Source organism: Pseudopodoces humilis, chromosome 3, assembly GCF_049639895.1.
Source record: "Pseudopodoces humilis isolate 2021_Gansu_Grassland_sample_001 chromosome 3, ASM4963989v1, whole genome shotgun sequence".
Taxonomy (NCBI): domain Eukaryota; kingdom Metazoa; phylum Chordata; class Aves; order Passeriformes; family Paridae; genus Pseudopodoces; species Pseudopodoces humilis.
The window spans coordinates 111,638,656-111,659,142 of record NC_142202.1 but is presented as its reverse complement, the minus strand read 5'-3'; the positions used below and the strand labels follow the sequence as shown (position 1 = coordinate 111,659,142).

The 20,487-nt window shown below is 48.4% G+C and overlaps 2 protein-coding genes across 3 annotated transcripts in view; both read left to right on the top strand.

Annotated features, from left to right (window-relative positions):
- MSRA (methionine sulfoxide reductase A) overlaps positions 1-836 on the top strand; it is a 230,865-nt gene extending 230,029 nt beyond the window's left edge. For both annotated transcript variants that reach the window (XM_088052997.1, XM_005528795.3), the window contains one exon: positions 42-836. In XM_088052997.1, coding sequence (XP_087909123.1) covers positions 42-241 — 200 coding nt within the window. In that variant the 3' untranslated portion in view covers positions 242-836. The remainder of the gene's footprint in view (positions 1-41) is intronic.
- A 2,116-nt stretch (positions 837-2,952) lies between these two features.
- Positions 2,953-19,158, top strand: LOC102108165 (serine protease 55). The gene is made up of 5 exons (XM_005528819.2): positions 2,953-3,061; positions 3,937-4,126; positions 4,963-5,210; positions 8,003-8,154; positions 18,859-19,158. The coding sequence occupies exons 1-5, from the start codon at positions 2,953-2,955 to the stop codon at positions 19,156-19,158; spliced, it is 999 nt and encodes a 332-aa protein (XP_005528876.2).
- The last annotated feature ends 1,329 nt before the right edge of the window (positions 19,159-20,487 follow it).

The following is a 20,487-nucleotide window of genomic DNA, read 5'->3' as shown; positions in this document are numbered from 1 at the left end:
ACAGCAAACCACTAATGGCTTTCCATGGTCTCTCCTGACAGGTGTTGACGGAGGGAGGCTTCGGCCCCATCACGACGGAGATCCGGGAGGCTCCCGAGTTTTATTACGCCGAGGAATATCACCAGCAGTACCTCAGCAAGAATCCCGGCGGCTACTGCGGCCTGGGCGGGACGGGGGTTTCCTGTCCCATCGGCCTCAGGACATAGCCTGTGCTCGCTCCACCACCTCCTCCTCATTGTAGGGAGCTTGGGAAAAACACCCAGGAGCCCCGGTGGATGTTCCCCCAGCATCCATGGATAAAGATTCGGGAATCTGCTGGGGAGGCTTTCCGTAATCATAAGTTTTCTGCTTGTTGACATCAAGAGTCAAAGTAGAGGCAGGAATTGGTCCCGTCACAGCTTCTTGCTCTGTGCAGCTCCCGGGGTTTCCTTGTGGTCTGGAGAGGTGGAAAGAGGTCCAAACTTCCAAAAGTTTGCCTCGAAATGCTGTTAAAAGGGTGAATTAGGAGGTGGTTGCACCCGTAGCTGCTTCGCATTTCCAACACCTTTGGGCTTGTTGATCTTCTTAGGTTAAATAATTTCCTGGTGTTCCCAGAGCTTTGACTTCTGGAGATGTGGTTGGGTTCTTTACCTGTCACAACCCTGGAATCTGATGTCTTTGGGAATGATGAATTGACCAGATCAGTGATTCTCCTACCACAACTCCGCTTTCATGGCATTTAGTACCACCTGTATTGCCTATTCTCTGAAATTATTTTGGTCAGAAAAAGTCAAAATTGTAATGTGATGCTTCTTTTTGACAGTTCCAAGAATTGAATAAACACAAAAAAGAAATCAGTTTTGTTTCCTGCTCTGCAATAAATGACAGAACAAGAAAAGAACAATGTTCTCTGTGATGTGTTCCAAGTAGATATCTGGGTTGATCAAAAAAAAAAATCATCAAATATTATAAAATGCTGCAGTTTGCTAATTAAACACCAGGGCTTTTAATCAAGACAGTACCAAGTAGAATTATCCCTAAGATTAATTATTCGTACTTTAATAACTTGGTGAGCCCCCACCAAGAGCAAACTCATGGCAAACGTAACTTGGGGCAGTCTCCAGTGAGTGTGCAGTCAAAATAGAAGGACATCCAGAAAGGGAAAAAAAAATCAAATCTGGGTTTATTCATGGGGTTCTCAGAGTGCAGACTCAAAGCTGCAGAAAAAGGATGCGGAGATGCACGGTTTATCCCATATGGAAATGGGATCCTGTGGGTCCAGAGCACAAGGAGTGAGCCAGTTTTGAGGGACACAAGCCCACAGCATTTCCTTCTCCATGGCACTGCTCTCCACAGCTTGGTTTGGTGTTTCCTGCTCTCCAACTCAGCTTTAAAGCTCAAAAAGGCCCAAACCCTGAACATCTCCTGTACCTGTGCAGCAGATCAGATCGTGCTCCAAGCTTGGAGAGACTGAAAATGTGCCCCACCAAGTCAGTGTTTGGGATTGTAAATCCAGTGCTGCAGCCCTGACTGCTCTTTCCAAAGATGGGCAGCAAGTCCATGCAAGAAAAATCAGCTCCCCATCTTCCCTCACTCCTCAGCTGATGCTGAGCTCATCCCAGTCTCAAAATCCAGAGGAAATCTGTCCTCTTGGCAGATTACACCTGGGTCAGGCTTACAGGAGCTGCCTCAGGCAGGATTTCCCCATTAGGCTCTTTCTGGAGAAGTCCCAAAATGTGCCCACAGCACATTTGGAATTTTCCTTTCTGTGGTAATTGATCCTGCCCCTAACCTGTCCTGCCACGGAGTTCTCTCAGTGCTCACAGCTAAGTAAACCAGCACTTGTGTCTCATTTCCTTGGCATGAAGTGACAGAGAAGCAAAGAAGAGAGGGAAATAAAGCGTGACCCTCATCCTAGGCATTGTCAACCTCAGTGAAACCCAGACTCTGGTGGGATGACTCCTGATGTGCTCCAAGGCAAAGCATTTCAGGTTCTGAGTCATCTGGAGGCTCATAAAATAACTTCTGGTTCTCTTCCATTCCTCTCCCTCCCCTCCTACTCCGTGCTGTAGTTATTGTTTTGAAACAAGCTGGAAAATCTTTGGGAAAATCTCTTATTATAGATATCCTCAATTCTGAGCCTGGCTGAGGTTTTTATTGGGTCCTGTCCTGATGGAAATGATGTGTTGGTCTAAAAATCAGCATAATGGCTCCATTGATACTACAATTGGTCCATACCAAAATATTTTGCTACCACTCAGAATTATTTACAGACATCTTTGATTTGATTTTGATTTTGATTTGATAGTTTTGATTGGGCACTCTTTGGATATTGTCGTGTGACAGAGCTGCTGCTTTCTCCTACAAACACAGAATCCCAGGATGGTTTGGGTGGGAAGGGACCTTAAAGATCATCCAGTGCCACCCCCTGCCATGGGCAGGGACACCTTCCACTATCCCAGTTTGCTCCAAGCCCTGTCCAGCCTGGGCTGCAACATTTCCAGGGATGGGGCAACTCTCCTGTTTAAGTACACTCGAGTCAATACCCCAGCCATGTTCTAACTGGAGAGAAAATCACCAGGAAATGAGAAAATTAACATGATGACAGGCTTTGGAGATGAAGTTGAAAGCTGATACAGGAGCAGCTCCTGAGATCTTCAAAGCTGGTTCAGGATCCAGCAAGGGCTACAGCACCCAGCTCATGAAATGCACCTTTGCCATATCCTGTGAGGTTAGCCCAGGATAAAGACAGAAATTTCACTTCTGCCCTGTCCCTGTTAGAGCTGAGGAAGTCACAAACCTTTCCCTCAGTGACCCTTTTGCCTTGGGAAGGAGCATTTGAGTGCTGCAGCAACAGGAAGGAGCGGGCGCTGTGATGTCAGCTGGGGTTGTGTTGACATGGAATGCGGGCGCTGTCCTGAGGCATCGCTGCTCTGAGAGCTGTGGGAGAGTGCTGGACCAGGATAAACTGAGATGCTACTCCTTACCCTCTCCTGTTTAGCCTCCCTGACCAGCAGTGCCCAGGCAGGTTTTGTTTCTCAGCGTTCTCAGCGCAGAAGAGCTGCAGAATATTCACATGTGGGTAAGTGAGACGGGGCTGGGCTCATTCCTTCTGCTGGGGGAATAAAGGTGTGGCCTGTGCTGCAGCCTGGTGCACCTTCCACTCCCTAAACAAGGGTTTTATCCCACCTGCCTATGGGACGTGGTCAGTGGTCCCTCCCACCCCAAATTCCTGGGCAGTGCTTGGCAGAATTTAGGTTTGGGGAGGTGACAGGGATGTCATGGATTTTGGTATTTCAGATCCAGGGAGGGCATTCTCACCCTTTACTCTGCTGAGACCCCACCTGCAGAGCTGCCTCCAGCCCTGGGATCCAACAGCAGAAGGACGTGGAGCTGCTGGAGAGAGCCCAGAGGAGGCCACGGAGATGTTCCAAGGGCTGGAACCCCTCTGCTCTGGAGCCAGGCTGGGAGAGCTGGGGGTGCTCACCTGGAGAAGAGAAGGATCCAGAGAGAGCTCAGAGCCCCTTCCAGGGCCTAAAGGGGCTCCAGGAGAGCTGGAGAGGGACTGGGGACAAGGGATGGAGGGACAGGACACAGGGAATGGCTTCCCACTGCCAGAGGGCAGGGATGGATGGGATATTGGGAAGAAATTTTTGGCTGGGAGGGTGGTGAGGCCCTGGCACAGGGTGCCCAGAGAAGCTGTGGCTGTCCCTGGATCCCTGGAAGTGTCCTAGGCCAGGTTGGATGGGGCTTGGATCAACCTTGTCTGGCGGAAGCTGGGGTTGGAATGGAGTTGGAAAAATTATTTTTAAATCCCTTCCAACCCCAACCATTCTGTGATTCTGTGTTTCTCTGATTCCATGGATATTTCTGTTTCAGTGCTCAGGGATGTCCTGCCCCTGCCTTTCAGCAGCACAGGCTGCTGAAAGTGCCCAAAATGTCCCTTTTTGTACCCAGGGTGTGGCCTCCGACCATCCTACGAGTCCTTCCAGAAGACTGGCAAGAGGATTGGCACAGGGACAGACGTCAGTCCTGGGGAATTCCCGTGGCTCGTGAGCATCCAGAGCCACGGGAAGCACATCTGTGGAGGCACCATCATCAGCGCACTGTGGATTTTAACTGCAGCCCACTGCTTCGCAGACAAGCTGTGAGTGCTGCAGGGGTGGGAGGGCAGCCCAGGCACAGTGGGGGGATGACTTTCCTCCTGGTGGGTGCAGGATGTGCATGTCCACGTGCCACATTGGTGTAGCTGAGCCCTGAAAACAGGGATTGTCTCCTCTGGGGGAAACAGGCCCGTTTTTGAACAAGGGAATGTGCAGAAATCTGCATAACCAGGAGAAGAAGATGGGGAATTCTTTGAGGGATGGCCTGAGAAACCTTGGATAAATGTTCCTAATGCTATTCTGATGTCCCCAAGCATTTCTTGTGCATCTACACCTGTTCCAGTACCCTGGAAAAGGCGATGTATTCCATTCTAGCTCATTGTATCCCCCAAATCACCTTTGTCTTTGCACAGAAAACACCTTTACCTCATGGAGACTCTGAATTTAAAACACCAAGCTCTGGATAAATCAACTCCATGCAGTGTCTAGGGGCAGAGTCCAGCCCTCTGCGAGTCCCCTCCAAAACGTGGCAGGTCCAGCAGCCGAGACTGCTCGGTGACAAATGACCTGAGGCAGCACAGCCTGGAGCAGCTGGCTGGGGACAGCAGGGTCTGAGCAGCCAGCCCAGGGCACAGAGATCCAAAAGATCCAGACCATTCCATCTGTGTGGTAGTGACTGTTATTCATAACCTGGCTGCGTTCACGTTCTACCTCTGCACCTCTCTGCCCTGGAAATCATCCTTTCCTGGGAGTGAGGGTGAATTCCTCGGGAATTCCAGCTGAACTGCCTAAGCCACTACCATGCCCTGCTCTGGGGAGGAGGCACCAACCTTTATAACCCAAATCCCTCATGTTTACCGTGTCCTGTTGTGCTTTTAAGGCCACCAGACCTGACGGTGGCAGCGGGGGGAGTTGACCTCAGCCTCCCGCTGGAGGAGTACAACCCGGACAGCCTGATCCTGCACGAGGAATTCAACAGAAGCAGCCTGCAAAACGACATTGCCCTGATCCTGCTCAGCAATCCCATCGAGTTCAGCAAGGAGAAAATTCCCATCTGCCTGCCCTTCCTGTGTGACAAGGACATGTGGCAGCACTGCTGGGCTGCTGGCTGGGAGAACACAAGTGCAGGTCAGGTGATGGGGGAGATGCATTTGCTGGTGGAAGAGGGGTTTTATCCATTTAAAGTGGATGGCCTCTGCCATGAGGGGTTTTCCAGATGAAGTTCCACCCCCCACCTCCCTGGCTAACACATCCAGACCCCCCCAACCTCTGCACATCCACCAGATTCCCCTTCAGGGCAAGAACCAGTCACCAACAGAACCCCAGGGCAAATTCTGGGACCTATTTTGGTGCCATTTCCAAACTTTGGACCTCTTTTTGGTACCCAGATTAAGATAAACTTCACCCTGGTAGGTAAATTAGCACAGAATTAGCATGGAATTATTAGGGCTGGAGGGAAGCTCATTTTATTCCACCCCCCTGCCAGGGGCAGGGACACCTTCCACTATCCCAGGTTGCTCAGAGCCCCATCCAGCCTGGCCTTGAACATTTGTCACCTTGTGGGATCCTTGTGGGAACTTCAGTTTGGGATATTCTATGAATCACCCAGTTAGGCTGGGTCTAAAATAGTCTAGACTAAAGGAAATTAAGGTCTGGGGCCATCTTTGGCTTAACACCTCCAGGAGCTGGATTGACTTATTGGTTCTGGCCACTCCTTCTATCACTCATTTAGGACTGCAGATTGCTGTTGCTAATTGATCTCATTTAATCCCTAATGAAAGCAGTTCCAGAACTGTGACCAAAATTGTGGTCTTCCAGAATTGTGACCCAAAATGTCTGTTCTGAGCAAATGTCACTAAATAGCCAATGAGCTGTTTCATTATTGGAAAGAATTAATCAGGACTGGGAGGGCAGGGGCTTCCTGGAGCTTGAGTTGTCCTTCCCAGGAGGCAATAAGTGAATATCCCATTAAATCCTTGCTATTCTGCTCCAAAGTGTTGCCGTTTTTCCCATGAAACTCTGCATTCGCCTTCTTAGGCTTCATTTTTCTCCCTCAGCAGTAGCACACAACACTCCTGAAGCTGTGAAACTCTCCCATTTCACCAAGGTAACGTGTTCCTAGAACAGAGGGGCTGCTGCAGAGTCCCCCTGCAGGAATTCTCTTGAGCTCCTCTGTGCAAAATCCACGGAGCAGCTCTGGGGATCGGCCTCGTGCTGCTCTATGGGCTCAGCTGACGTGGGTTCTACTTCCAAAAACTGACAGCCCTGGTAGCCCCCACCCTCTGCCTGTTTTTTGGAAGAAATCCAGCAGAATCCGAGTGTGGTGAGAGAGGGGTGTGATGATGTGATATTGGCAAAGCCAAAAGGTCCTGGATCAGGGAATGGTTTGGGTTGGAGAGACATTAAAGCTCATCCCAAACCACCCCCTGCCATGGGCAGGGCACCTCCCACTATCCCAGGCTGCCCCAAGCCTCGTCCAGCCTGGTCTTGGACACTTCCAGGGGCAGCCACAGCTTCTCTGGGCACCCTGTACCAGGACCTCACCACCCTTACAGCCAGGAATCCCTTCCCAATATCCCATCCATCCCTGCCCTCTGGCAGTGGGAAGACATTCCCTGTGTCCTGTCCCTCCATCCCTTGTTCCCAGTCCCTCTCCAGCTCTCTTGGAGACACTTTAGGCTGGAATAGGCTCTAAAGTCTTCCCAGAGCTTTCTCTTTTCCAGGTGAACACCCCCAGCTCCTGCAGCTTCTCTCCATAAGAGAAGGGCTTCACCTTCCTGGAGATTCCTACACCAAAGCAATTTCGTCTTTGGGAACTTCCATCTTAGCTGGAAAAGGGATGTGACCACTTTCCATCTTTTAGATCTTGGCATTGAGTCACAGTTTCCTGAAGGTGCTGGGAGGATTTAGCACAGTGAAATATGAAACAAGGAGTGAGTTTCAAACGATCTGAAGATCTCAGTTTTATCCTTTAGACTCAGGTTCACTTTAGAGAGAAACGTGGGTGAAATAAGTGGGGTTTCCAAGTAGCCCAGCACATTTTCTGTCTTTTTGTCACTTACAGCTGTGATTTCTGTATTCCCATCCCAAGGGAAGAATAAAGCAGATATTTCCTTTGTGTGCTGCCATCCCTAGAGCCACTTTGTGAAGATACAGCTGGTCCCTTGTGTGAGGCGTGGCCCTGCAGCCCTCCCAGGGGAGAACGATGTTTAGATTGGATATTAGGAAAAGAACTCTTCCCTGGAGGAGTTGTTGGGCATTGGCACAGCTGCCCAGGGCAGTACTGGAGTCCCCAACCCCGTAGGAATTTAAATGTGGATGTGGCACTTGGGGACAGGGTCAGAGCTGGCCTTGGCAGTGCTGGGGGAATGGTTGGACTGGATGATCTCAGAGGTTGTTCCAATGTAAATGATTCCATGATTCTGTATTTTCAAAATTAAAATTCTGGGGAAAGCTCAGTGGACTTTGATTGCAGGGGCTTCTACAGGATCCCATGAAAAGCCCCTCAGACTGGTTTCTGAGGTCATCACCAAGACCACCAGCAGGAAAATCCATCCCTTTGGGGGTTTCCCAGTAGTCTGGCATCCCAGCAAGTGTCCAAGGCCAGGCTGGAGAGGGCTTGGAGCAGCCTGGGATAGTGGAAGGTGTCTCTGCCAGTGGCAGGGGGTGGCACAGGATGATCTTTAAGGTCTCTTTCCACCCAAACCATTCTGGGATTCTGTGATAAACTCAGGAGCACAAACTCATCCTTGCCAACACTTGTGGATCCCCTGTACAACCCCACAAGCCCAGAACCCGACGGTTCTGCCCAGAGACCCCATTGCCCTGCGATGCTTTAGAAATCCAGCTGAGATTCTTCCCAAGGGAAGTCTCCAGCTGCTCTGCAGCTCTGTTGATCCTTCTCTTTTCATTTGCTGCAGCATCCCATGTGCTGCAGAAAACACAGACGAAGCTGATCAGCAGGGAGAAGTGCCTGCAGCAGATCCCACACCTCGTGGGGACCATGATGTGTGCTGAGACAGAGCAAGGAGGAGGAGGAGGAGGAGGAGGAGGAGGAGGAGGAGGCTGCCAGGTAAAGGGACCAGCATTCCTGGTCTGCTCCACGGCCTTAAAGAAGACAGGAATGGCTGCCCAGGAGGTTTAAGGCAGAAGAATTGGGAGGGAAGTTTAGTCTGGGGGTGTTTAATTTAAATACTAGAAACATTTCTCAGGTGAGGTGTTGGCTCTGACCCAAATCTGCTCGGTTGTTCTGTGGGTGCCAGAACAAGTCACATCTTGTGGCAGTGTGTTGGTGACACAGAACGAGGCACTTTTCAAGCTGAATCACAGTCTGAGCAGTATTTAATGTCAGGGAGCTGACACAAACACCTAAATTAGGAAAAACTCAGAACTTGTGCCCTCACAACACATTCCTACCCCAGGGTTGCTGTCCTGGTGTCAAACGAAGCCTGGAAGTCAAAAATCACTTTGTCATTCACAGCATCCAGCTTTGAACCCCTCTCCTGAGAGACTGAAAGGACTGGGCTCTCCTGCAGCCTCTGGCTCCAGACAGATTTCCCTCCTCCACTGGGAAATGGTTTTCTAGGAATCACAGAGTGGTCTGGGTTGGACAGAGCCTTAAAACTCACCCAGTTCCAACCCCCTGTCATGGGCAGGGACATCTCCACTATCCCAGGTTGCTCCAAGACCCATCCAGCTGTATTTTATACATATCCTTGGGGGTCTGGGTGGGGACATGGATGGGCAGCTCCATCCTGTAGCAATTACTCATTGAAGGAACTAAACCAGCACCCAGGATGGAGAGACATCCTCTGACCTTTGGGCAAAGGCAGAGGGCACCAGGACCATGGGATGCCGAGGGAAAGTTTGCTTTGCGAAATGATTTTTTGATTAGCCAGAGTTCCATCTGCCTCTGAAACCATCCAAGGAGTGACTTTCACCTCCATTAAATTAAATCAAAAAAATCTTGAAAAGAAACCTGCCACAGGATAACATTAACATGATTAAAGGATGCACTGCCCAGCCCAGCCTAGCCTGAAGTTCTGTGGGTGAATGATGCTGGTGAAATAGCAGGAGCACTTGTTCCCAGCAAAATGAATCTCCTGGACTCAGAAAGCTGATGAAGAAGCTACTTTGATCCACAGTAATGTCAGAGTTGTCTGAGGAATGAAGTAGGAATGTGAGATTTCCAAGCAGCAGAAGCACACATCCTTTGTATGGGTGATAAAACTCAGAATACAGCATCTCTCTGATTTTAGTGGGATCTTGACCAGGCAGGAATACTTTGTAAACTGGAATAAAAGGGAACAGGACAAAACCAGAGCTGAGGATAAAAGTTCTACTTTTCAGGGATGAAACAAGGATTTCAGGACTTGTTACCAGATTTTGCTGATTTGCTGGAGGGGAAGTGTTTTGCTGCTGGATGGTTTCCTGGATTTCTGAGAAATGCTGATTAAAGCCAGGGGGGCACATCTTGGCCTCACTGGGCTGGGTCAGAAACTTGGTGGCTTGTCCGTAGGAGGCTGCCTGCTCATGGCCTGGGACAGGACAGGGACCACTGGGCAGAATCCCAGAATCAATCAGGTTGGAAAAGCCCTCCAAGATCACTGAGTCCCACCTGTGCCCAAACCCCACCTTGTCCCCAGCCCAGAACTCTGAGTGCCATGTCCAGACCTTCCTGGGACACCTCCAGGCATGGGAACTCCAAACCTCCCTGGGCAGCCCCTTCCAATGCCTGACAGCCCTTGCAGAGAAGAAAATTTTTCCAATCTAAAACTCCCCTGGCAAGCTTGGGGCTGTTTTTCCTTGTGCCTGTTCCCTGGGAGCAGAGCCCGACCCACCCCTGGCTGTCCCCTCCTGTCAGGGAGTTGTGCAGAGCCAGAAGGGCCCCCTGAGCCTCCTTTTCTCCAGGCTGAGCCCCTTTCCCAGCTCCCTCAGCCTCTCCTGGTGCTCCAGCCCCTTCCCCAGCTCCGTTCCCTGCCCTGGACACACTCCAGCCCCTCCATGCCCCTCTTGGAGTGAGGGGCCCAGAACTGGACAATCCACTGTGGACAGTGCAGCCCCTGAAGCTACCATTGCCTGTAAGGATGACAGGGTTTGTGTCAGGTCAGAGTGAGGCCAGGTTTCATGCCCTGGGCATGGCATTGGTCTGTTCTATCCAGCTGTCTCCTGGGGGACTTCCAGGCTCCAGCTCTGCATGGATCAGGAGCCACCCACGAGTCGCTGTGGAGAGGCCAGGAAGGATTAGAAGTTCGGGAAGGCAGAGATTCCTGGTCAGGGAATGAGCCCTGGAGATGATGAGTTTGCTGAAGCCTGAGGAACCCTGGACACAGAGGAGATAAAAACCTGATATTAAACTTTCCTGGGATTTGCTGAGGATCAGGATACGTGCTTTCATGTCCAGAGCAGGTCTAAGGCAGGAAAGTTGCTGGACTCAAGGTTGAAAGTCCACCTGATCCACATCTGGATCCAAATCTGTGAACTGTGATGGAGGGAACAACTTTCTACATGGGGAGACAGTGACAGGACAAAGGAGAATGGTTTTAAACCAGAAGAAGAGAGATTTAGATGGGATATTAGGAAGGAATATTAGGAGGGTGGGCAGGCCCCGGCACAGGTGAAGCTGTGGCTGCCCCTCGGTCCCTGGAAGTGTCCAGAAGGCTGGACAGGGTTTGGAGCAACCTGGGATTGTGGAAGAAATTCCTCCTGATGTCCAATGTGAATCTCCCCTGGTGCAGCTTGAATAGAAAAGCCATGAATAAAAAGGCTCAGACATTTCACCAGCTGCCTTCATACCAGACCAGCCTAATTTGTGGATAACTGACCATGTTCCTTTAATAACTCAAGGAGATTGAATAGCAGAGCTCCCAAGTATTTGTACTTTAAAAAAATTATCCATTCCCTTAAAAAGAAAAATCTATTTTATCCCAATTCTCTGTCAGTTCTGCAGACAAATATATGGATTGGCTGGGAATTAACACTACCAGGAGCTGTAATTGACTTATAGTTCTATTTAGTCATAAACATTAACATTAATGGATGTTCAGGGGGTACAAGTGCTAAGGAACAGACACTGGAGATGGCCTATGTATTATTTTTTTGTGTGCTACATTTCTTCCATGACCCCATGAACCACAATTGATGTCTCATTCCTTGCTTTCTTAAGCATCTTTTGTTAGGCTCTGATGCAATGGTAACTTGAACAATAATTAGAGTATAAGGGGCTCACAAAGCAAATGTCTCCTTCAGTGCCTTCCCTGCCCAGGCAAAATTCAGTAAATGGCCCAATTATCGTCCAGAGGGGCTGTGGGGGGAGCTCTGATGTGGTGATTAGGACAAAGTGTGTGCAGCTGGAGTCACAGGTCACCTACAGTTCAGCAGCACATGAAGGGGGGCCGGGCCCTGCTCTGATTCCAGGGGAAGGAATCGTTGTGTGACCCCCAAGAGCAGTGGGGTGGTTCCAGCTCAGGTGAGTCCTGGGCTGCAGGTATCCACCCCCTCCTACAGCCTGCAGCAGGGGGGATTTGGCAGTAAATCACACAATGGTTGGGGGTTAAAGGGACCTTAAAGCTCATCTGGTTCCAACCTTCCACTATCCCAGGTTGCTCCAAGCCCTGTCCAACCTGGCCTTGGACACTTCCAGGAATCCAGGGACAGCCACAGCTTCTCCAGGCACCCTGTGCCAGGGCCTCCCCACCCTCACAGCCAACAATTCCTTCCCAATATCCCATCCATCCCTGCTTTCTTTCAGGTTAAAGCCATTCCCCCTTGCCCCATCTCTGAAATGCCCTTTACAGGCTCTGGGATGCTCAGGGCTCTCACCCCACAGAGCTGGAGCAAAGGCAGCAGTTTCTGTGCAAACCTGGGTGGGCTTTTCCAGCCATTTCACAGATGTCTTTTCTATAACCATCAGCATCCACAGAACCAACTTTAACATCAACAGGGAGAAAAAAAATGCCTGGTGATGGGAGTCGCTGAGATTGTTTTAAGCATCTGTGTTAAAAAGACATCAAGCCCTGTATGTGTGTTTATTGCTCCCCATGAAATGAAATCCAGCTGAAGGGCTTTAGCTCACAGAGGGGGCACTTGGGTCCGAGGCAGGACAGTTGCCTACATTTAATTCTCTATTAGATATCCCAGGATATCCCCTGGAATCCCACTGCTCCCACCTCAAACCATGCCCCAGTGACTGCAGTGGGAGCCTGATGCTTCCACTGGAAAAGCTCTGGCATCCTTTCACATGGTCTTGCACCTTTTTTCTGGTCCAAACATGGCCCCAAAACTGCCAAGAAAGACTCATTAAATAGATTTTTTTAAAGGAAAGAAGTCTGCAAATGAAAGCTGTGGTTTTTATAGGTAATTGTCATGGATTCAAGGAGAAGAGCACAAACCAGGATAGTGTGGTCAGTCCCTGAAGCTGCTCAAAATACCTGAACAGAGGTGGTTAAATGAGGGTCTGGCTGCAGTCTGTAGTGGTGGGGAGCATCCACAGGAGCTCTGAGGTCCTTCTGCCTATCAGCCAGATGTTCCCTGGGGCTAGGAATCAAAGTTACCCACATTTCAGTCCAAAGTTACTGCAAACCACGTAAAAGTACTTTATTATTGTATTTTACCTTAATAGTAGAACCACAGAATCAATGAGGTTGGAAATGCCCTCTGAGATCATCGAGTCCAACCATTCCCCCAGCACTGCCAAGGCCACCATGAAACCACATCCCCAGGTACCACATCCACCTGTTTTCTGAACATTTTCAGGGTTGGTGACTCCACCACTGCCCTGGGCAGCAGTGCCAGGGCTGGACACCTCTTTCATTGAAGACATTTTTCCTAATATTCAGTGACCACAACCTCCTGTGGTGCAATCTGAGGCTGTTTCCTCTTTTCCTATTGAACAGAGTGATCCACTCCCCATCCTTGCCATGGATTTCCCATCACTGAGCTATTGCTACCACCATGAGGTGTTTCTTCTCCCCAGGGGACAGATTGCTTTAAGCAGGAAGGTGTTCTGGGAAGCCCCAGAATGAAGCAGTGGAGAGGTGTTTCTGCATTTGCAGTCCCTTCAGTTTTCTTCTTTTTCAATCCTTTGATGTGCAGCTCACAGAAATCAGAACACTTTTCCCATGGCCCATGAGTTTTTGGGGCTTTCATCACTTTATCATTTTAGGGTGTGGGCAGACATGTGAGCACATTCAGGCTCTGATGTCTCTGCTCTTTAATCTGTGAAAAATTAAGACCCTGGGATGGCGATGAGGATGATGTTGGGTGTCTCTTCTGCTTTCTTCCTCCGGGTCATAGATTTTGCTCCCTCAGACTGAAGCTGTTTGGGAGTCCAGCATGGTTTTGTGTCCTGGTGCAGCTCTGGATCCAGCTGAACACAAAATCCCAGCTTGCCCTGGGAGTGAGGAATGGCTGTGATGATTCAGAGGAGCCGCTTCTCATTCAGTGACAGCTTTTGAGGGGAAGCTGTGACTCAGAGGCACATCCAAATTCTTTAAAGGAGTTGCCAACCCTGTGGAAGAGGGTGGTTCAAGCATCTAACATGTTCTGAGACTCCCAAAAACCTTGCAAGGAGATTCCTCACCAAGAGTTCATGGAGAAATGGCGCTGTCATGAAGTGGAAAGGATTTGAGCAGAGAAAGAACTTCCAGGAAGAGGGAATTTTGATGTTCCAGAAGGGCAAAATGCCAAGATGACCAAGTTGGCCAATGCCACAGTGTTCTTCAAAGTGGTCAAAGTGAAAGGTGGCTGTGCAGACGTGCAGCAGGTCCCATTATTCTGAGTGACTGGGGGTTAAAACAGCAGCTGCAGCTCATTATTGATAAAGAAAAAGTAATGGATATACGGAGAAGCCATTCTGGCTGCACACTGGCCATAATAGGCTCTAATTTAGCTATTACCATGTCAGAAGGGCTGTGGGTAGTCCTTCAAAAACATCAGCTTGAGGCTCTGGGGAGGTCAAAAGGGCAATGAGAGCATTAAGAATTATTAGGACAGGAATAAGTGGCAAAGCAAATGTGTTGTGCCAGGGCACTACTCCTGGGAGCCTCGCTGCGTAATTCCCATCCATTCCATCCAAGAAAGGAGTGGTAATTTTAGAAAAGGAGGGAAGTGGAGCAGGAAGGATGAACAGGGACATGGAAGAGCTCCTGGCAGCACAGGGAATAGCAGAGAAAGACTGAGGCTTGTAGGAGAGGTGTCTGATGGCGATGTGATGCATTTCTGACCTCATGGGCAGCATGGAGAGGAGTCAAGAGCTGTCCTCGTGTCACTGCTGCTCCAAGCACATGAAGGAGGCGTGTCAGATGGCCTTAACAGGCAGCAGATCTAAAACAAAGAAAAGGAAGTGTTTTCTCTTCCATTAGATAATTAAACTATGGGAGTCGCTGACCAGGATGTTGTGGGTATTTATCCTAAGGGATAAATGGATTCAAAAAGCAATTAGGCAATTTCCTGGATGAAGATCTCTCTGAGGCCATTAGCCACTGGGATGTAAATACAACTCTGTAAATACTTGCCCTGTTCCTCGTTCTCCTCCCCTGAGCACTTGCTGCAGATGACAGAGACAGGAGTCTGGGCCACAGGGCTTTGGCCAGAGGCATCTGCACTGCCTGTGCCACCGCAGTCACTCATGCCCCTGCTGACATCTCAGTGGGTGAATTCGGGTCATCTTCTCCCATTTTCCAGCTGGGAGATGGAGGGACAGAGGAGCTGAAACTTCTCAAAGGGTTAGTGTGAGAGGAGTGTAATATATAATATATAATGCCCTGTATTACCTGGTGCATTTCTGATACCTGCACATCCATGTGGCCACAACCCTTTTCCTCCCTCTTCAAAGGCAGCTGGAAACAGCTGGGCAAGTGATGTTTGCCAAAGCCTTTGCCTCCAGCAGCCAGGGCAGCTCTGATGGGCACTGTTGCTATTCCCAGTGCTGCTATTCCCGTGCTGATTGTCTCCAATTTGCACAGAGCTCACCAACATGAAAATGAAACCAGCAATGACTTGCAGGGATTGTGCATCCACCTAATGAGGATCAGATGAGTTGTTCTCCCACCCCCAGAGCTTCTCCCACCTCGGAAGATTTATGTGGCTGAACGTGTTTGTTCTGATCAATGGCTGTGCTGCAGACACGAATACAAATGTAAAAGAGAGATTACACTTTTGATCCAAAGCCCGCTAAAGGCAGCAGAAAGACTCCTGATGCTCACAAAAAAAAAAAAAAAAAAAAAAAGGTTTTGGCTGCAGTGAAAAAGATGAAATTTTTGGTCAGCTTCAGTGAACAAAGCACCTTGTTAGGCAGTGGCAGATTTTATACAACCCACAGCTATTTATCAGTGAATGTATCATTGCTTTCACCTCTCCTAATGGGAGGATTAACATGTTTCAGGCAGGAATTCAGCACCAGATCTGATTTGTTGCGCTTGCTTTTCGCTCATCTTTGAGATGACAAGAAACATGAAACAGAAGCAAAGCTGCTATTTTTAGTTTGGTTTTTCCAATCCAGAAACTTGGCACTTAGAGGGAAAAGCAGGAGAAGGTATCTGGTGTGTGTTGCTGACCAGGAACGTTTCCGCACCAAGATGTGGGAGCCTGAAAGAACAGCGTTTAATAATTCTTCAATCCTCAGAGTCATTAACCTGAGCGTTCATTAAATTAGCGTTACTGGAAGCATCACAGAGCTGAGATAATTGTCCCAGCACTCAAAAACTCGCTCCTCCCACTCCCTCTCCTACACAAGGATGGAAAACCTCGGGCCGGCGTTCCTGAAGGCTTAAGGTGGATACAGGGATATTCAGAAATGCCCGAGGACTGAGTTTATTTTCTCCATCTTTAGTCCTGTGAAAACCAGGCTCCTGATTCATCCGGGCTGCTGCTGTTTACGTGAGATTATCACACGGGGAGGATGGTTTGGCCCATTTTGTGATAAAATCCTCATGTGAAGGTGCTGAAGTTTAGAGAAATGGCGTGTGAGAAGTGGTACCCAGGAAGCGGAGGAGCTCAACCCGTGTGGAAAGAGATCAGGATTTGGGGCCCAGGCCTTGTGGATTAGGGAAATCCTAAGGATTTGGGAATTTCCTAGGGAAATGGATTTGCAGCTGCTGCCTGGGCTGTTTGTTCAGAGCATCCCTGGACTCCCTCTCTGCCCAAGTTTTAAATCACCCGTCCCGCAAACATCCCGGGCCGGGAACCGAATGGATGTGGTTGAAGAGGAGAAAATCAGATCTGATCTGAGAGGGAAGCTGGGTGAGGCAGAGTTTAACAGGGTTCTCTGGCTCTGCCACCGCCCCGTGCCAATCGCATCCCTGCCCTGCCGCGGCTCCCGGTGCGACAATTCCCCCGGGACAGTCACAAGACACCAGGAATTCACTTGTAAAAGAACACCCTTTCCAAGTGTGAACAGCCTCCGAATTGGAGGCTGAAGCCCATCTCTTTTTTTCTGAAAAATCTCTATTTTATTTTATTTTATTTTATTTTATTTTATTTTATTTTATTTTATTTTATTTTATTTTATTTTATTTTATTTTATTTTATATTTTATTTTTATTTTATTATTTTATTTTATTATATTTTATATTTTATTTTTATTTTTTATTTTATTTTATTTTTATATTTTATTTTATTTTATTTTTTTTTATTTTATTGTTATTATTTTATTTTATTTTATTTTTATTATTTTATTTTATTTTATTTTTATTATTTTATTTTATTTTATTTTATTTTATTTTATTTTATTTTATTTTATTTTATTTTATTTTATTTTATTTCTTTTTCCTGCTGGGAAGAGCTGGAGCGGAGCATCCCGAGCTCCCCCTCTCCAGACCGAGCTCCTTATCCCCGTGTGGGAGGCTCCCAGCGCTTTCCCCTCGCCAGGATAATGCATTCCTGCCCCGAGGGGATCCGCAGTGAAATCCCCGGTAATCGAATCGTTCGGGGATGCTCATTCATCCCAACAGGATGCCCGAAACGCGCGGCTCCAAGGTCACCTCTGCGGTTTTCACGGGAATTCTTGGCTGAAATAAGGTCAGGAAACCCCTTTAGATGCTGGTTCTGAAGAGGGTCCAGCAGCACTGCTTGAGATGCAAGGACATGGCCATAATAACAACAAACACTGTTGATTTTATGTTTGGACTCAACAATCTGAAAGGTCTTTTCCAGCCTAAATGAGTTTGTAAATCTCTGGTCTAAGTCAGTCCCTTCCAGCTCAGGATATTCTGTGATTCTACAAACATTTCCTCTGCATTTATCTTCATTTTTACCTCCTGAATGAATACTGAACTGAAAAAAAAATAAAAAAGGAAAAAAAAAAAAAAGAAAAGAAAAATATAAGAATATTAATGACCAGAACCCTCCAGCTATTGGAGTGGAAATTCAGCCATAAACTTCAGCGAGTGCTGATGAGCTGCACAGGGAACTTCAGCCCCTTCCTTGCTCGTTAATTAATGTGTGTTAGCTCAGGGTAGCTGCTGGCAGAAGGGGTTTCATCCATTAATGACAAAGATGTTTCCCAAAGTGGTGTGCAAACAGGGAAGGACAACATTTCCCAGTAAAGTTTGCTGTCTTGGGAAATGGATTTGTATTGAATTTGTTTACCACAAGTGCTGGTTAGAAAAGGTGGAAAAAAAGACTCAAACACACAGTGCAAGGAAATTTATTTATAGCAGGGACTGCACAGCGCTGAAGATGTCCTGAAAACCAGACTTGGTTTTGCTTGGAAGAATCTTAAAAATCTTCTAGTGCATTCCATTATCCCAGGTTGCTCCAAACCTTATCCAGCCCACCTTGGACACTTCCAGGGATCCAGGGGCAGCCACAGCTTCTCTGGGCACCATGTGCCAGGGCCTCCCCACCCTCACAGCCAACAATTCCTTCCCAATATCCCATCCATCCCTGTCCTCTGGCAGTGGGAAGCCATTCCCTGTGTCCTGTCCCTCCATCCCTTGTCCCCAGTCCCTCTCCAGCTCTCCTGGAGCCCCTTTAGGCCCTGGAAGGGGCTCTGAGCTCTCCCTGGATCCTTCTCCTTTCCAGATGAACTCCCCCAGCTCTCACACAGCTTTTCCTCAGAAAAGTGCTTCACCTGCCTTGCGTGGATTTTGTGCTGCTTTCTCTTCTCCCTGGGCTTGTGTCCAGAGATTTCAGAGCTGGGTGTGCTCTTGGTGTTCCAGCTACAGCAGCCAACAGGAGAATATTCCTCTCTTTGAGGTGGCTGCAACCTGCATTTAAGGCCTTGGCCACACTGGGTGAGCAGTGCTTGTCCTCACAGCAGCAGGAAAGTTTTCAGGGGAAGCGACTGTGGCTTCAAGAAGGATTTGTCAGGATTATTGTTCATCTGCTGCCCAGTTTCTGGGTGCCAGCCCCCAGAATTCGCAGTGGCAGGTACCCAGCACCTCCCCGCAGCGGCTTTGCTGAGGAGACAAGGACTGAGTGAGCAGTCACAGCAAATGTCCCTTTTCTCTCTGTGATGCTGTCTCTTGCTGACAGGTTTCAGGTATCCTCCTGGGGCCACAGGAGCATGTGGAAAAGGCTGGGAATGACAGGGCAGCGCACTGAGCAGAGCCTGGGACCGATCTCCTCCTCCTGCCTTCTGTATCTATTTATTCTGCAGGATTTCAGAGCCGAGCTGCGAAATTTCGACTCCAAATTCCCTTATTTTTTTTTGCACCCTCCCCAAATCCTCACAAACCTGAGGCAGAGATTGATTTTCCCACTCAGGCTGTGTGAAGCAGCTCCCCTGAGGCACCTGAGGTTGGATCCAGCTGTAACATCCCTCCTTCTGCCGCAGGTGGACAGCGGGGGACCTCTGGTTTGCAGCTACTGGGACACCATGAAGTGGTTCCAGGTCGGCATCATCAGTGGAGGAAAGCCAAACAACAGGATTTTAACACCTGTTTACAGCTACCAGGACTGGATTGAGAAGGAAACAGCCATAAGGGGAAAACCTTTCTTCACTGAGGGTGTGGACAGCGGAGCACATCTCAGGATTGCTCGTTCCAGGGCTGGAACACGGGTGTTTCTGCAGTATTGTCTCCTTTTATTTATCTTTTTAATAGCAATTCTCTCTACACTGAGGGAAGCTTTTTGAAAATAAAAGCCACAACTGCCACTTCATTCTTTTTTCTGAGGCCACCCTGCCCCATGTCACTGATGTGGACACAGGCACCAACAGGAGATGTCACAATGACACAGGGAGTGAGGCAGAGGGTGGAGAAATTAAATGAAGGAGGCAGAATTTGGCCAAGGTGGGCCATAATTCTCTGGAAAACACAGATTTTCCACACTGCTGGGTCACACCGGACTCAGTTGTTTGCTAAGCCAAGTGAAGATGTGGCATCTGAAGGTGCTGATCCCCTTGGAAAGTTGAAACCCAGAGGAAGAGATTCACTTTATCATTAGTTGTTGTAGGATAGCTCTGGGCTTTTGTATCTTACAGATATTTATTAGCTGCCCTAATTTATTTTAGTCTAATTTTAACTAATTGTTTTTTTTACTAAGAGCACTCACAGAGAGCTCAGCCCCTGCTCAGGTGCTGTCAAACTTCGGGGACAGAACCACTGAGTCACTGGAAGAGGTTTCCCAGAGCAGCTGTGGCTGCCCCTGGATCCCTGGAAGTGTCCAAGGCCAGGCTGGATGGGGCTTGGAGCAACCTGGGACAGTGGAAGGTGTCCCTGCTCATGGCAGGGGGTGGGACTGGAGGAGATTTAAGGCTTATTCCAACTCAAACCATTTTAGGATTTTGTGGTGAGAGAACTGTTTTGGGGGCTATCCAGAAAATGCTGCCGACAAAAACCCCTCAGTCTTAAAAATAATCAAAATTAATCCCTTGCAAGTCGATGGTAAAGCAAAAGGAAAGAGATTTTTTCTGCTCTGTTTGAGGTGGTTTTTTTTCCTGAGAGCTCCACATCCCAGCCTGAGCTGGGACTGAGCTGGTCCTTCACATCCTTCCATCCTACACGTGGTCCTTTATTAATCTCCAGCATTCCAAACATGTTCTGCTGCTCACAAGGAGGTTTCAGCTTTTCTTGGGAGTGATGGGGAAGGAGAGAGGCAGTAAAGTCCCCTTCATGTCCCACCTTTGCATAAAAACACCTGCAATTTGCAGCAATGATAAAACCCAGTGAATGTGCAATGGGACAGAACCTCACAAATTGGTTTTAATTACCTTGATATTTTCTGGCTAGCTGGCAGAGAAGCCTTGTAAATGAGAATTAATTCATCTACCTTAAGCTAATGCAAACCCATCTTGGCATAAAAGTCAGGCTTTATTTTCTGTGTTATCTGAGCAGAAAATAATGCTTAATTATTATTAGTTCTGAGTAATGCTTATGAAAATTGTTCCACATTAATTTCACATGGCTGACTGGCTAATGGATGCATAAGGGTCTTGTAACCCTTTGCAAAAAGACTAATAAGA

Coding starts and splice junctions, on each gene's coding strand:
- LOC102108165 (XM_005528819.2), top strand. CDS start 2,953: ATGCTACTCCTTACCCTCTCCTGTTTAGCCTCCCTGACCAGCAGTGCC. Junction 3,062..3,936: donor TGCAGAATATTCACATGTGG/GTAAGTGAGACG, acceptor TTTTGTACCCAG/GGTGTGGCCTCCGACCATCC. Junction 5,211..8,002: donor CTGGGAGAACACAAGTGCAG/GTCAGGTGATGG, acceptor CATTTGCTGCAG/CATCCCATGTGCTGCAGAAA.